We start from the raw sequence: 17583 nt of genomic DNA on the forward strand, positions 1-17583 counted from the left end.
CTCACAAGCACTTGTAACTCCAGGTCCAGGGAATCTGACACCCTCTCCTGGTCTCCCCCATCCACATGTGACAATATACACTCTCTCTCTCTCTCTCTCTCTCTCTCTCTCTCTCTCTCTCTCTCTCTCTCTCTCTCTCTCAAACAAACACACACACACACACACACACACACACGCACACACGCACACACACACACAATTTTTTTTTCTAAACAGGGATCTTCAAAGAAAAAACAAAGAAATTTTGAAATGAAAATGAAAGTGTTTGTGTTTTAACTTACTGACTGATTAAATCAGGTGCCACCTTACAGCCATCATCTGCCTCCTCTTCCATATCAGAGTCCAAACCATTGTCACCTTACAAAGAAAAATGAACTCCTGAAAACATGTTCATAAAAAGTCTGTCATTATATATTAGTACCATCTTTAAAAGAGATACAGGGTTAAAAACCTTACTACGTGTTTTCCTATGACGGGTGTTTGCTAATGAGTGACTCTGTGTATGTGTATGTACCTGTGTGTGCATGTGTGTATGTACCTGTGTGTGTGTGTGTGTGTGTATGTACCTGTGTGTGCGTGTGTGTATGTACCTGTGTGTGTGTGCGTGTACCTGTGTGTGTGTGCGTGTATGTACCTGTGCGTGCGTGTGTGTATGTACCTGTGTGTGCGTGTGTGTGTGTATGTACCTGTGTGTGCGTGTGTGTATGTACCTGTGTGTGTGTGCGTGTGTGTATGTACCTGTGCGTGTGTGTGTGTGTGTATGTACCTGTGCGTGCGTGTGTGTATGTACCTGTGTGGCGTGTGTGTATGTACATTGTGTGTGTGCGTGTATGTACCTGTGTGTGCGTGTGTGTATGTACCTGTGCGTGCGTGTGTGTATGTACCTGTGTGTGCGTGTGGGTATGTAACTGTGGTGTGTGCGTGTGTATGTACTGTGCGTGTGTGTGTGTGGTATGTACCTGTGCGTGCGTGTGTGTGTATGTACCTGTGCGTGTGTGTGTGTGTTATGTACCTGTGTGTGCGGGTGTGTATGTACCTGTGCGTGTGTGTGTGTAACCTGTGTGTGCGGTGTGTGTATGTAACCTGTGCGTGTGTGTGTGTGTGTACCTGTGAGATGCGGTATGTACCTGTGCGTGTGTGTGTGTGTGTGTTTACCTGTGTGTGCGTGTGTGTATGTACCTGTGCGTGTGTGTGTTGTACCTGTGTGTGCGTGTGTTTATTGTACCTGTGCGTGTGTGTGTGTACCTGTGTGTGCGTGTGTGTATGTACCTGTGCGTGTGTGCATGTGTGTATGTACCTGTGCGTGCGTGTGTGTATGTACCTGTGCGTGCGTGTGTGTGTGTACCTGTGCGTGCGTGTGTGTATGTACCTGTGCGTGTGTGTGTGTGTGTGTGTACCTGTTGTGGTGTGTGTGTATGTACCTGTGCGTGTGTGTATGTACCTGTGTTGTGCGTTGTGTGTATGTACCTGTGTTGCGTGCGTGTGTGTATGTACCTGTGTGTGTGTGCGTGTGTGTATGTACCTGTGTGTGTGTGCGTGTGTGTATGTACCTGTGTGTGCGTGTGTGTATGTACCTGTGCGTGCGTGTGTGTATGTACCTGTGCGTGTGTGTGTGTGTGTGTGTACCTGTGTGTGCGTGTGTGTATGTACCTGTGCGTGTGTGTGTGTACCTGTGTGTGCGTGTGTGTATGTACCTGTGTGTGTGTGCGTGTGTGTATGTACCTGTGTGTGTGTGCGTGTGTGTATGTACCTGTGTGTGTGTGTGTGTGTGTATGTACCTGTGTGTGCGTGTGTGTATGTACCTGTGTGTGCGTGTGTGTATGTACCTGTGTGTGTGTGCGTGTGTGTATGTACCTGTGTGTGTGTGCGTGTGTGTATGTACCTGTGTGTGCGTGTGTGTATGTACCTGTGCGTGCGTGGTGTATGTACCTGTGTGTGTGTGTGTGTGTACCTGTGCGTGCGTGTGTGTATGTACCTGTGTGTGCGTGCGTGTGTGTATGTACCTGTGCGTGCGTGTGTGTATGTACCTGTGCGTGCGTGCGTGTATGTACCTGTGTGTGCGTGTGTGTATGTACCTGTGTGTGCGTGTGTGTATGTACCTGTGTGTGCGTGCGTGTGTGTATGTACCTGTGTGTGCGTGTGTGTATGTACCTGTGCGTGCGTGTGTGTATGTACCTGTGCGTGCGTGTGTGTATGTACCTGTGTGTGCGTGTGTGTATGTACCTGTGCGTGCGTGTGTGTATGTACCTGTGTGTGCGTGTGTGTATGTACCTGTGTGTGTGTGCGTGTGTGTATGTACCTGTGTGTGCGTGTGTGTATGTACCTGTGTGTGTGTGTGTGTATGTACCTGTGTGTGCGTGTGTGTGTGTACCTGTGCGTGCGTGTGTGTGTGTGTGTGTGGTGGGTCCACATGTGCAGGTGTCCAGAGGACAGAAGTGGCATTACAGATGCTGTAAGCCCCCAATACGGGTGCTGGAAACCACACTGAGATACGCTAGAAGAGCAGCACGCACTCTTAACCTCGCAGCCATCGCTCCAGCCTCCATGTTATACTTACAAGTTTTTTCATTGTCTTCCCTTTACCTTGTACATTCATACAAGAATGTGGACGGACGTAATTAGAGACTATGGATATATATACTACATATATTTTTTTTTCAGAATTACAAATTCCATTAGACCATCATCTATTCCCTCCTCTCTGTGTGAGTGTGTGTGTGTGTGTGTGTGTGTGTGCGCGCGCGCACATGTGTACACGCAATGGGGAGGGTGCCTACAGAGACTAAAAGATATCAGATCCCCAGGAGCTGGAGTTATATTGGTGCTAGGAACCAGACTCCAGTTTTAACCACTGATCAATCTCTCCAACCCCACTACTTTAAAATTTAAAAAGTCTCTGGAAATTGAATATATCTTCTTTCTGTTTCTTCTGTGATGCAAATGAGAAAAATCCTCTCAATGTTGCAAATCAAACCAAAAAAATACTTGAAAATTCAAAAATTTATAAGTTATCAGTATCAAAGAATAATCTTAATTTGGAAGAAATAATTGCTGGAAAATTGCAAACAATTCTGATATTGCATCTAGGTCTTATTGGAATAGGAGAGATGCACACAAGCTCATTATAAACTATAAGAAAAATAAAGCACAATGTCTCAGTTATTTTAAAGAAAATGTAACCTCCTGGTGAGTTTTTACAATAGTTCTGATATTTTCGTTAAGTTTTCATTTTATTACATTATATAAACATGAATTTATCTATATATTGGTTGAGGAAAACTATCAATTTGGGTTTGGGGGAAAATTCTAATCTGATATGTTAGTTATTTTTCAGTACATACAGAAGTAAAGATATTCTTTGGTGATTCCTCAAGAATGAAACTAAAGTCACATTCAAGCAAGAGAAAGAAACCCTCAGTATTTATGCAGACAACACTAGACAAGTTTGCAGAATGTAGAAATAATGATTCTTACCCTCAAGAATCTTCAAGATTTTTTTTTCAGACAGGAGTTCTAATTGTTCCTGGCATAGTTTTTTAATTTCTTCTACTGAACAGTTCTAAAGAAAATGACATTTTAAAAATTGCATTTATGTACTATAGCTCCAATGTAAACTGGAAAACTGCAATTATAAGAAAAATTCCAATTAGCAAAATGTTATAATCAAACAAATAAAAGCCTCAAAGATAAACACATAAATTTTTATGGGATGAAATCTGAAAAGCTGTCAGTTGACATGAATATTTCAGAGATTTAAAGGAATACATAAAGTCATGTTTATTAGGAGGAAACACTAAAGTATTCTAGACTCCCATATTATAGTCTATTTACCTTATATATTGTAAAGATTTAAATCTGCAGGGCGTGACCATATGAGATCCTTGCCCTGGCTTTGCATGGGCTTTCTATAACCATAAAATGAGAATATCATGTATCATATCTAAAGTTTTCAGAAATAAATACACAAAACATCTATAAATTTGATGAAACATAAGCTATTACAAACTACTGTTGTGGACTACTGTTACACAGTAATATTTTACTCTTTATAACTCCAATCAGTATGACTACTGGGAAATAATTAACTATTTCTACAGTGTCACTGTCTTGCCTAAATATTTTTCTTTAAAAAAAAAAAAAAAAGTCTAAATATATAAAGTCACTTAAGGTCCACGTTCTCTTCCTTGCATCCTTCCCTGTGGCCTGCCCCTTTCAGAGAGATGAGGACTGGAGAAGGGGGCGTGTGCTGGAGAGGGGGGCGTGTGCTGGAGAAGGGGCGTGTGCTGGAGAAGGGGGCGTGGGCCCTGGCAGCCAGCCAAGTACCTTCAGCACGTCGGGGAGCATCTTCTGCAGCTTCTTCTCCCCGATTATGCAGAAGCACTGCTGGAGCATCTCCTTTCTGTCTGATATGTAGAAACTAACTGGCTTTAGCGAGACAGTCAGGTCCAGCCCACCTTCTTCAACGTCACTGTGCTCTGCCAACAGTAATTCTTTTTCCAGAGCTGGTAAAAGATACTTGGTTTCCTACAAGTAAAGAAATAAGGAACTATTAAATAACATTATTTAAAGTATGCACGACATATTCTATTGTCATTGAATTATTCTTCATTACGCACTGCAAAAATTCCTTTTATTTGCACAATTATCTATCTAAAATTAGAAGAGAAGAGCCTGGTATGGCGGCGCACCCCTTTAATCCCAGCCCTAGGGAGGCAGAGGCAGGCGGATCTATCTGAGTTCAAGGCCCATCTGGTCTACAAAGCAAGTAAGTCCAGGACAGCCAAGGATACAGCAAGAAACCCTGCCTCAGAAATGAAAAACAAAACAACAGCAGCAACAACAAAAAGTTTAAGTTGGAAGAGAAAACTTAGTTGTTCATCAGTCTTTAATTTACTCTCCACACTGCAGTTGACTCAGAGTTGTAATCAAAGAAAATCATATCTCAGAAGATACAAATGAAATTTTACTCCATGGGCACTATTTTCTAAGATTTTAGACTTGAAGGATTAGGAGACTCAATCAAGGGCCATTCATCCAAAGCTATAAATGCTTTGTCATTCTACTTAAACTCATGTAAAGAAACAAGGGGGCAGCAAATATTACAGACCACAATTACAAAGACCCATGCCAACCACAAGTTGTCATTTTATTTGTTTTTGTTTTTCTGTTTAAGTTTTTCAAGACAGGGTTTCTCTGTGTAACAGTCTTAACTACCCTGAACTTGCTTTTGTAGACCAGGCTGGCCTCAAACTCACAGTAATCTGCCTGCCTCTGCCTGCCGAATTGTCATTTTAAACTGTTATAAATTTAATCATCTTCAAAGGATCAAATGATTTCAATAATTTAAGACATTTCTGACAATTTTACTTCCATCTCATATCTGTCTTTCCAAATCTACTGTCAAAACTCTGGTCCAGATTCTTTCCTAGATTATAACAGACATGGAACTAGGTTTTCTACATCCAATATGAGATTTTAGGTTTTGTATACTGTTGAGAGGATGATTTTCAGCCAGGTGTAGTGGCACGCGCCTATAACCCCAGTACTCAGAGTGGCAGTGGCAGGCGGATCTCTGAACTTGAGGCCTGCCTGGTCTACAGAATGAGTCCAGGACAGAGAAAAATAAAAAATGAATTTCACAGAATGGGTCTTTATTGACGCTAGTTTAAACCGTCCCATGACTCCTGCTGCTCTATGGTGCCCTGGCCCTGTATGTTCATGGCTTGTGTTCCCAGCACAAGGACCTTCTCTGAATCACTCAAATGCAAACCTGTTTGCTCAGCACAGAGAGGTCGGCTTCGTGTACATTGTGTTAACACGGTCTTTCCTCCCTCCTTCTCTTACTCCGGCCCACAGCACAGGATGCCAAGTGCAGATGCTTATCAGGTACGAGTGTCCAAACGGGGTGAGAGAGCATAAACAATCTATAGTAATTTTTAATTTTCTCTTTTCAACTTAAGATTTTGTGCATGGCTGTCATGTGAGCATATGATGCATGAGTTTTGCGCTCACGTGTGGAGGACGAGGACTACTTTTGAGAATAGGTTTTCTCCTTCCACAGTAGTTTCAAGGATGGAACTCAGGTCTAAGGCTTGCGCAGTCCCACTGAACCATCTCACTGGCTCTGAAAACTTCTTTTTAGGATAGGCATGATGAGTTACACCTTTAATCTCAGCACTTAGGAGGCAGATGGACCTCTGTGAGATCAAGGCCAGCCTGGCCTACACAGTGACTTCCAGGATAGTCAGGGCTACACAGCGAGGCCCTGACTGAAAACAAGAATCAAAATGAAATGAAACTAATTAAGCCTGTGAAGCCCCGGGGAGCATCTAAGGAAGATATTATGAACTCCTACCGACTATACATAAACTTCCAAACTCAATTCACAAGAAAACTACAACTATAGGCCAACCCAACTTAAGACACACCACTCCAGACACAGAGGCAGGCAGCTCTCTGTCTACACAGTGAGTATCAGGACAGGCAGGGCTACACAGAGAGGCCCTGTCTCAAAAACTAAACAAAAACATCTACCCTAAGGAAAAAAGTCACACAACACATAAATCCAACACACTAAACAAAGCTTACCCCAAGACAGTACACACAGCTTACTATCAACTAACTTACCAATACATAAGTAACAAAATTACACTCTCTAGCTGATCAATAACATCAACAGGCTGGTAGCAGTGGAGTACACCTGTAATCTCAGCACTCGGGAGGTAAACGCTGGCGGATCTCTGAGTTGGAGGCCAGCCTGGTCTACAAAAGAGTTCGGGACAGCCAAGGATACACAGAGAAACCCTGTCTTAGAGAAAGAAAATAATAATAATAATAATAATAACATCAACAGCATGCCAAGAAGCCACATGATAAAATCAAACCCATACAGCCAAGAATTGAAGAAGCTGACCAAAGTCACTTTCACAAACTATTGCAAATATACTTACTGGTTCAGCATTAGAACTGTTCCCACTGAAGCTCAGTGCTAGAGCATTTGCCTAACAGGCTCAAGGCTCTGGGCTCAATAGAGAAGGGATGGATGGATGGATGGATGGGTGGATGGAGGGGTGGATGGATGGATGGATGGATGGGTGGATAGATAGGTGGATGGACAGGTGGATAGATGGATGGATGGGTGGAGGATAGGTGGATAGATGGATGGATGGATGGGTGGGTGGTGGGTGGATGGATGGGTGGGTGGGTGGGTGGATGGATGGGTGGGTGGGTGGGTGGATGGATGGGTGGGTGGGTGGGTGGATGGATGGGTGGGTGGGTGGGTGGATAGATGGATGGGTAGATGGGTGGATGGATGGATGGGTGGATGGATAGGTGGATAGATGGATGGATGGGTGGATGGATAGGTGGATAGATGGATGGGTGGGTGGGTGGGTGGTGGGTGGATGGATGGATGGGTAGATGGGTGGGTGGATGGATGGGTGGGTGGGTGGATAGATGGATGGGTAGATGGGTGGATGGATGGATGGGTGGGTGGGTGGATGGGTGGATGGATGGGTGGGTGGGTGGATGGGTGGATGGATGGGTGGGTGGGTGGATGGGTGGATGGATGGGTGGATAGATGGATGGGTGGACGGATGGATTGATGGATGGGTGGATGGGTGCATAGATGGATGGATGGGTGGGTGGGCGTATGGGTGGATGGATGGGTGGATAGATGGATGGGTGGACGGATGGATTGATGGATGGGTGGATAGATGGATAGATGGATGGGTGGATGGGTGGATGGGTGGATGGGTGGATGGGTGGATGGATGGATGGATGGATGGATGGATGGGTGGATGGGTGCATAGATGGATGGATGGGCAGATGGGTGGATGGGTGGATGGATGGATGGATGAATGGATGGGTGGGAGGATGGATGGGTGGATGGATGGATGGATGGACGGAAGGGGGAAGAAAGGAAGAGTCTTAAAAACAAAGTGGAGATGCCAATTATAGCTGCTACTATCTAACACTGTACTACGTTTTGATAATACAAAATCAACAACAACAAAAAATAGTGCTAAAAAAGACAAAATTGAGTGTGAGCAGAAATATTACAGAAAATCAGTAATAACGTGGCTATGTAGAAGAAAATCATGTAAATAGTTGCATCCATAAATCCCAATTTAAAGCTGTAATGTTAAAAAGTATGAGGCTGGAGAGATCACTCAGCAGTTAGGAACACTTGCTATTCTTCCAGAGGCTGGGAGCTGAGTTCCTAGCACCTACTTAAATCTACCTATTTTATACCTAGCACTCAGGAGACAGAAGCAGGTGGACCACTGTGAGTCTGAGGTGGCCTGGTCTAATAAGCGAGTCCAGAACAGCCAGGGCTACACAGGAAAACCCTGTCTCATAAAGTCAAAAAGCCAAAAACAAACCAACCAACCACTGTGATAAAACAGTTGGCAAGGCGGCTCGGCAGCTGAGGGTGCTTGCCATCACCCTAACACCTCAATCCCATATTTGTCCTGACTCCACAAAGGCTGTGACACACACACACACACACACATACACACACACACACACTAAATTAATGTGAAATTTTTTAAGTATTAAAAGAAAATACAAATTTTTTTTAAAAAAATTGTAAGATCTTTCAGAACACAAAACCTAGAAGGCAAAAGAAACTACCAGCTCTGGCTAGAAAGAAATCAAAGGCTCAGCAGTTAAAGAGCACTGTCTGTTCTTGCTGAGGTCCTGAGTTCAATTCCGAGCAACTACATGGTGACTCATAATCATCTGTAATGGAATCTGATTCCCTCTTTTGGTGTGTGTGAAGATAGAACATTCATATACATAAAATAAGTAAATTAATCTTAAAGAAAAAAGAAAAGAAATCAAAGGCTCCAGCACACCTTAAACCAGCAGTTCTCAATCTGTAGGTCGGGAGACCCCTGGTAGAGGAGGGGGAGGGAGGTCTAATGACCCCTTCACAGGGGATGCCTGAGATCATGGAAAAACACAGATTTACAATATGATTCATAACAGTAGCAAATGAGTTATGAAGTAGCAACAAAAATAACTTAATGGTTGGAGGTCACCATGACATGAGGAACTGTATTAAACGGTCACAAGCATTAGGAAGGTTGAGAACCAGAGCTTTAAACAAAGTTGTATCAACATTTGCTGCACAATCTACATAAAAGTTTAAAAATAAAGTATAATAGAAATATGTGAGACTTCTTTCTCATAGAAACATTGAATAAAAGAAAAAACAATGAGTCTATACAACTACACAAGGAATCAAATGGGAAATAAAAATGTATAATTATTCAGTAACACTAGTCATTAGGAAAATATATATTAAAACAATGTGAGCCAGGTCCAGTGGCACATGCTTTTAATCCCAGTACCCAGAAGACAGAGGCAGTGGAATTTTTCTGAGTTTGAGGCCAGGCTGTTCTACAGGTTCCAGACCAGTGAGACCCTGGCTCAAACAAACAAACAAACAAAAAGATGTAATATTCACTTGGCCCATCAGTCTGACAGCTCTCTGAAAAAAAAAGAAAAGACAGCAGGGATGGTGTGGTGGGACACACCTGTAATGTCAGCATTCCAAGGACAAAAGACAGGAAGGTAGATTGATGTTAAGTTTGAGGCCAGCCTGGTCTACAGCATATCAAGTTCAAGGCTAGGCAGGGCTACAAAGTGGGAGGTGGGACATTTGGAGGATAACATATCCTTGTGACGATTGGCAGAAACGAATATTCATACTATTTGGTTCTAGCCCAACACATCTGCTGTTATGAAAGAAAGGTTTGGGTTCACAGATCTAGGGTTTAGTCCATCTTGGTTGTGAAGCTTTAGTGGCATGTGCGTGAAGCAGTTGGTCAGTACAGCTAACGGTGCCGTAAAGCACACTGAAAGAGGAATTCGGTCTCTGGGATCCTGGGACACTTAAAACACACCACGCACATAAGGAAATCCATTCAGTGCCGGCATATTACCCAATTACAAGCACAGAAGGAAACAATGAAGAATGGCTGCATATCAGGTGGCAGTACGTAGGGCTTTCAGCTTCTGCCTTTACTTCTGTGTTCGATGAATTTTAAGAGAACATTCATTTGTTAATAGTGAGTTACAAACTACTGTTTTAAATGGTGGTGTCGCGGCAGGTGGATGATGCAAAGAAACATTTTGTTTGTTTGTTTGTTTGTTTGTTTAGGTGTTGAATTCAAAAGTAGGAACTATGAAATTCTTGCGATTGTGACTGTGAGTAAAACCCCTGAACTTGAGTCTCTGCTGCTTAAAAAAAAAAAAAAAAAAAGTGAAATGTGAAAATAATCAGAATCCATTAAAGGGGAAAGGTATGATCAGTGCTTACACCAGCATTTGTAACTAGTTGCCGACCTACACAGATCCTCTACGGAGATCAGGAAAACCACGAGTAAAAACAGCCTCCAAAGTTTAATGGGGAAGGGGTGCTGATCAAGTCAGTCCAAAAACTTCAAAGTTCAAAACACGGGGACGGGTTCAACCGGACTCAGAATCGTACCGCCGGCCCAGGGGACCAGGGCACTAACAATGAGCTCCTGCCCGCGCCCGCGCGGTTCCGCAAGCCGGCTCCTCCGAGGGGCTGCAGCTCCGGGGGTCGGCGCGGGGCGAGGCGAGAGGCACGCACCTGCTGCAGGGAGCCCGAGACGCTGGAGGACGAGTCGGTGCTCCTCCGCTTTCGGCGCTCGCTGCGTTCCGCGCCGCCCGCCACACTCGCCCCGCCGGTGGCGCCTCCGCAGCAGCCGCCGCCGCTCCCGCAGCCGCCCGCGCTCCCGCCCAGCGCCGGCACCAGGTCCGGGGCCGCGAGCGCAGCGGCGGCCTCCTGCCCACTCCGCTTGCGCCGTTTCTCCCGGGAAGACTTCTTCCCCGTCATGGTTCTCGAGCTGCAACCATCAGCGACAGCCCCGGCCGTCTCTGCAGATACGGAACCGAGCTTCCCGTAGCGGCCGGGGCTGCTGTCGCAGGCTTGGCGTCACTTCCGGGTCCCGGCGCGCTTCGTGACGTGTCGTTTTTGGAGGAGGGGCCAGCTCTTTCGTGTAAAGGCTGACACGTGGTCCAGTCCGGCTTAGTTTGCTTTTTCCAGCCTGTGCTGAGACCTGAGCTGGAGTTTCCTAAAATCTCTTTGCCTTACCAATACTTCTTTTTACTGTTTCTCAGTTTACAAATACATCAAAAGGTAAAATTACACTTCCTGAGTCTTCTTTTTTCTTTGCCTACAATTTCCACATGTGATACCAACAATATGAGTGAGAGGTCAGCCTGGTCTACAAAGTGAGCCAAGGATACACACATAAAAACCCTTTTTGGTTGTTGGTTTGGTTTGGTTTTTTTGTTTTTTTGGTTGGTAGGTTTTTTGAGACAAGGTTTTTCTGTGTAGATTTGGCTGTCCTGGGACTCACGTTGTAGACCAGGATGGCCTCAAACTCAGAGATCCGCCTGCCTCTGTCTCCCGGTGCTGCGATTACAAGCCTGTGCTGCCACGCCTGGATTGGGCTGTTCTTTTTTTTTAATATTTATTTATTTTTATGTATACAGTGTTCTTCCTGCATGTACACCTGTAGGCCAAAAGAGGGCATCAGATCACATTACAGATGGTTGTGAACCACCATGTGGTTGCTGGGAAGAGCAGGCGGCATTCTTAATCACTGAGCCATCTCTCCAACCCATGGGCTGTTATTTTTTGGTTGGTTGGTTGGTTGGTTGGTTGGATTTTCAAGACAGGGTTTCTCTGTGTAGCCTTGGTTGTCCTTGACTCGCTTTATAGACCAGGCGGGCCTCGAACTCACAGGGATCCACCTACCTCTGCCTCCCGAGTGCTAGGATTAAAGGTGCGTGCTACCACCACGCTGCTATTATTTTTTTAAGTGCACTTTGAAGACTTGCACAAGAATAACAGTCTTATGCTTCAAGTGACTTTTCTCATTACCACTAATTTAAAGGCATGAGTCCATGTTACTTTTAAAGGAATTGAGGGTGGGGTGGGGTAAAACTTTTAAAAAGAAAGGCACTTTCCTACAGTCGTTCACAGTGTTCAGCAACGTGAGTTCACCTGTGAAAAATGAGCTCCAGCTGCCTATAGTAAAACTCCTCAAATGGCCTAGGGACATGGATTCCTCTGTTGGGCTGCTTCTGAAGTGATCTGGCACTGTTGTCTAGACAGACCTGCAACTCTTGGCCTTAAACTGTCATCCTCTACAGTAGGCGGAAGTATAAACACAAAACACCATATACCTGTGAAGCCTGAATTTGAATATGTTTGTGAGTTTGTTTGGTTTTGTTGTTGCTGTGTGATGTAAAATCACAGTTCTCATCTTGAGGGGAATAAGAATTTATTCTAGAGCTATTTTGATTGACTATGGCCCCGAGAAACACAGATTTTGGTTACCCCAATTCCATGTTCCAACGTGGAAGCCAGTATATCACAAGCACCTGCTACACATTTCAAAGTCAAAGCCAGTGTCCTCCCCTTCTCGCCTCTGCCTCGCTCTCTCACCAGCTTCTGACTTTCCCCCTGCCCAGCTACTCAGTCTCCTTATTGCTCCGTATTCTGTGTCCTAGAGGCACTGCTCCTGCTTCTCTCAGTGTGTGTCCTCCATTCTCCACCCCCTGCTATTCTCCACTCTCTCACAGATAGCGCTGGTTAGATTGAAAATATCACCTTTATATTCACATCCTAGCTGCATAAAATATTTAAGAACATGCACTGTGTAACACATACCCAATATCCTAAGCCTCCTAAGCTGGTCATGTTCAGTCTACTTTTCTGTGGATTCTTACAGATAACTCTGGCTTTTCTCTCTCTACAATAAAAATCCTTCCCCTTAACCATGGACCAGTTTATACACAAATACAGAGTGGGTCAAGGCATGGCTGCTGTTCCTGAAGGCCAAAACTAGCCCAAGAGAAAATAATTAACCTGTGAACCTAAATAATTCCAATTTCTCCATAGCACTGAAATTACAATTCATCCATCAGTCTCTGGCAACACAGACACCTGGCATTGATTTGAAATCAAGGACCCATGTTTCAGCTAGCTCATGGAACATGGTCAGCTGAACATATGGGCAAATACTTAAGGCCAGACCATTGTAAACAAAAAATAAAAACAAGACACAAAAAGAGGCTTAGGATACTGAGTATGTGTTACACAGTGTATGTTCTTATAAATATTTTATTTAGCTAGGATGTGAATATCAAGGTGGTATTTTCCCAATGTTCCCAAGTCTATAAGGAACTGCCTCTTGAATCTGAATACAGGACAGCAGGTAACCCCAGAAGGTAAGATAGACAAATAGGAGATTTTAGACATGAGACATAAGAAAACTTGGCAGGCAATATCTATAGGTGTCTATAGGTTATACAAAAGGAAGGAGCAGAGGGATCTGTTGGGGGTTGTAAACGCTGCCACTTGTAGAAGGAAGGCAATATCTAATATGTCTGAGTTTACCTGTAGATGCCTAGGATGGTGACATTTAACTAATCATAGGTTTTTCTTCCAGAATGGGGTTTTTCTAAAGACAAACTAGAAATCTTTTTTTTTTTTAATATGTATGTGTTTTGTTTTTTGAGACAGGGTTTCTCTGTGTAGCCCTGGCTGTCCTGAACTCCCTTTGTAGACCAGGTTGGCCTCGAACTCACAGAGATTCACCTGCCTCTGCCTCCCAAGTGCTGGGATTACAGGTGTGCGCCACCACACTCAGCTTGACAAACTATAAATCTATACTAAGAAAAGTAGAAGGTGAGAAATAAATGAACAAATGCCATTTTGTTTGGCCTGCGGGGAGTGTAATTCCTAGGAGGAGTTCCTACTTAATAAGGCGCTGAGTTTGAGTCCAGCATTGCCAAAACTAAAAGCATTTTTTGCTCATAAGAAAGACAATAAAATGGAACCATAAAACACCCAGCCAGTTAATAAGTTCATGGCTGAAGAAAGATCTAAAAGAACAGGGAGTCTCTGGGCTAAATATAGCCGAGCACATTGTCCCTCAAATCAGATGAAGAAGGGAGTTGGAATGGATAGAGCTAAAGATGGTTCTGTTAAGTAGAAAACATCAGAATCAGAAAGACAATGACGGCATGTGTCACGGTCCTTTCAGTGAAGTCTGTGTGACAAATACTGCACGGCCTGAGGTTACGACCCATGACCAGGGAGAGCCTCCTGGAACGGGGCTGATGTTCCTGCCAGGAGAAATGGGTTGCAGCTTTCTTTCTTCTCATGGTGTTGGAACCTATTCTTTTTCTTAACTCTGCTCCCAAGTCAGGACTGTTCAGGCATGACCACGTTGCTATGAGATGACCCTAACCCGGGACTGCAGCCAGGGGCCGTTCAGGTCCAGAGCAGTTCTACTTCACTCCCACTTATTAAAAGAAATGTGGCCAGGAATTAATCATTAGTTAATAATTTGTATTATGACTTACAAAGAAGTAAAGTGTTTCAAAAGAAAGCTCCAGATAGTGGCGCTCAGACATTAGAAAAGAGAACTAAAGGAAAAACTGTCTTGGCACACAGGTGTTGGGCATAAGTTCGGCTTATGAGAAAACATTGACCTTGGACAAAGGGAGCACTTGCATATTGATACCAAGCCAACAACTTAGAAGTGATGACGCCTTTACTGTGTATTCTGTACCCCGTATTGTTACATTTAAAGTTATAATTCAAAAATTACTTTGCATTCTGTACCTGCACTGTGTATGCTTGCTTGCTCACTGGCTTCCGTGAGTCTACTCTGTGGGAAAATGTAACCACAAACCCCTCCTGTTTTCAAAATGGATGTATGAAAATTTAGACTGCTTGCCTGAAAAATACACTCAGATGCAAACTCACTCCTGGGTTGCTCTGTTTGTCACTTTGCCTTATCTCTGTCCACCAACGCTTCAAGAACCCCCATTCCCAAGGACCTATACCCAACTGAGCTGGTTGTGGCTTGCATGACCTCACTTGTGTGGAATCTTAAAAAGTTCTTCATACAAACATTGAAAATGGGTGGTTATCAGAGGCCAGGAAGAGCCAGCAGGTGAAGTAGTGGATTAAAAAACATTAGATAAAGGCATGCTACCATTTTATAAGCAATTATTTTGATCACTTTTTAAAGACTTATTTATTATGTATACAATGTTCTACCTGCACGTGTAAGACTCTAGTCGGCATAGTATATTCCAGGAAGCCCCCAGATGAGAGACAGAGACTGGATCGATGCAAAAACATGAGGCTTTGTTGATCCAACACACTGGGGTTGACCTGCACCCGGGGGAGAGGCAACCCAGAACAGCAAAGCTGCAGAGTTTTTATACTTTTACAAACAGGCAGACTTAAGCAGCAGTGAGCCATCAATCTGTTACTGATAGGTCAAGTTGACTTCTAAATCTATTGGCTAGTCTAAACAGTGTATTTGTAAATCTCTAAGCCTGGGGCTTTCTGCCCTGGGGCTTTTCGCCCTGGGGTGGGTGGTCAGAGTCAGTTATCAGCCTGTGATTTCTCTTGGAATTGTTTTTAACATTCTAGTTACTGGTGGGGACGGAAAGTTGAAGTAGCCTGCAGCAGTGGAAATTTACAGAGACCTTAATGGAGATTCTCGAGGAGGGGATCTGGTTCCTTCACATGTACATTTGCCCACCAGAACAGGGCACCAGATCTCATTATAGATGGTTGTGAGCCACATGTGGTTGCTGGGAACTGAACTCAGGACCTTTGGAAGGGCAGCCAGTGCTCTTAACCTCTGAGCCATTTCTCCAGCTCCCTATTTTGATCATTTTTATTATAATGAAATAACAAACATTTGAGGAGATAAATACATTTTACCTCACTTAAATATTGCACAATATATGCACGCATGTGTGAATACATCACATATTACTCATAGCATATACAATATTTATGACTAGGCATATAATTTAATGGTAGAATGCTTGCTGAGCATCTATCTGTGAGGCCACAGGCTTGAACCCCAGCCCTCTAAGTAGCTAGCTAGCTAGATAGACAGATAGATGATTGATAGATATACCAAGAGAGAATGGGTAAATAAACCATTTTCTGTGTAAGCAAGATGGCTCAACAGGAAAAGGCTGCACAACCTGACAACCTAAATTCAACCCACTTAGAGATGAGAGAGAAGTGACTCCACAGAATTGTCCTCTCACCTCCACATATGCACTGTGGCATGTAAGTCCTGCCTCCCACACGTATTAGCTAAAAAAAAAAAAAAAAAAAAAAAATTTTTTTTTTTGAGACAGGGTTTCTCTGTGTAGCCTTGGCTGTGCTGGACTCGCTTTGTAGACCAGGCTGTCCTCGAACTCATAGTGATCTGCCTGCCTCTGCCTCCCGAGTGCTGAGCTAAAAATTGTTTTAAGACAGGATGGTGGTGGTGCACACCTTTAATCCCAGCATTCAGGAAGAGAGGTAGGTGGATCTCTGTGAGTTGGAGACCAGCCTGGTCTACAGAGTGAGTTCCAGGACAGCCAGGGTTTCATAGAGACGCCTTATCTCAAAACAAATTTTAGTTGGAAAAGAAAAAGAGTTGGCAGTCAACTTTAGTGAGTCTCTCAGATGAAGAAGCAGGTCCATGCCTAGTGACACAAGGACTGGTTATCAAGACTGCATAAAGTTCCTTCCAGGAGCCTGGAGGTGGTGGCACACACCTTTTATCCAGCACTCAGGAGGCAGAGGCAGGAGGATTGCTGTGAGTTCCAGGCCAGCCTGGTCTACAAAGCGAGTCAAGGACAGCCAAGGCTACACACAGAAACCCTGTCTTGGGGAAAAAAAAAAAAAAGTCCCTTCTAGGAAGGTGGAAGGAGCTGGTTACTTTATTTAGCTTCCAGTAAACACAACCCCAAGGTTGAAAGCTGTGATCTAGAGTGATATCTTTGCCCCCTGGTTCTCCCTATTAAAATTTTGTTTTTTTCTTTCTTTTTTTTGGGGGGGGGGGGGAAATAAAAGTTTAGATTTCAATAGAAGTGGAAAATATGTCCTTAGAGGGCAGTTGGCACATGCACTTCCTTCTCCTAGGCAGATGGGACTTACTTATTATTTCAAAGCGGAAATTTTGATGTTTTCCAAGTGGGATTGGAACAAAGGTTGAGCAAAATCAACAGGCCTTTGGCCTGGGAAAGCTAAAAGCTGCTGTTCATCGTTGGGACTTTGTTACTTCTTTGTGTCTTCCACCAACCCAGAAAACCAAGGAGAGTAAGAGCCACCACGTGTTACAAATGGACTGAATTATTTGGTCCAGAAACCTAAAATTCAGAAGGACCTCACCAGAAGGAACAACCTTTGGTAGTATTCCCACCACCATTTGGGCCATGGCTCCAAAGCATAGAAATTACCAAGCCTATTCAGTCTCCCCGTGGTTTTTTGAGACAGGGCCTCTCTGTGTAGCCTTGGCTGTTCTGGACTCACTCTGTAGACCAGGCTGGCCTCGAACTCACAGCAGTCCACCTGCCTCTGCCTCCCAAGTGCTGGGACTAAAAGCGGGCACCCTTAATCCCCATTCCCATTATTTCCCCTTCTCCCTACATGTTTCTTCCACTAAACACAATGACTTCCCCACTCCAACCCTATTTCCCACCAAGGAACAGTTCATGAAGGCG

The 17583-nt window shown here is 44.1% G+C and overlaps 1 protein-coding gene across 5 annotated transcripts in view; it reads right to left on the reverse strand.

Moving 5' to 3' along the window:
* Caap1 (caspase activity and apoptosis inhibitor 1) overlaps window positions 1–10965 on the reverse strand; it is a 93035-nt gene extending 82070 nt beyond the window's left edge. For 4 of the 5 annotated variants that reach the window (XM_051164272.1, XM_051164238.1, XM_051164256.1 and 1 more), the window contains exons 1-4: window positions 10628–10965; window positions 4324–4524; window positions 3475–3559; window positions 282–357 (exon numbers count right to left, since the gene is read on the reverse strand). In XM_051164272.1, coding sequence (XP_051020229.1) covers window positions 282–357; window positions 3475–3559; window positions 4324–4524; window positions 10628–10873 — 608 coding nt within the window. In that variant the 5' untranslated portion in view covers window positions 10874–10965. Of the gene's footprint in view, window positions 1–281; window positions 358–3474; window positions 3560–4323; window positions 4525–8861; window positions 8932–10627 lie in introns of those variants that run through there. The other variant, XM_051164265.1, reaches the window with a different exon arrangement.
* Between the last annotated feature and the right edge of the window lie 6618 nt (window positions 10966–17583).

Source organism: Acomys russatus, chromosome 2 (assembly GCF_903995435.1).
Source record: "Acomys russatus chromosome 2, mAcoRus1.1, whole genome shotgun sequence".
Taxonomy (NCBI): domain Eukaryota; kingdom Metazoa; phylum Chordata; class Mammalia; order Rodentia; family Muridae; genus Acomys; species Acomys russatus.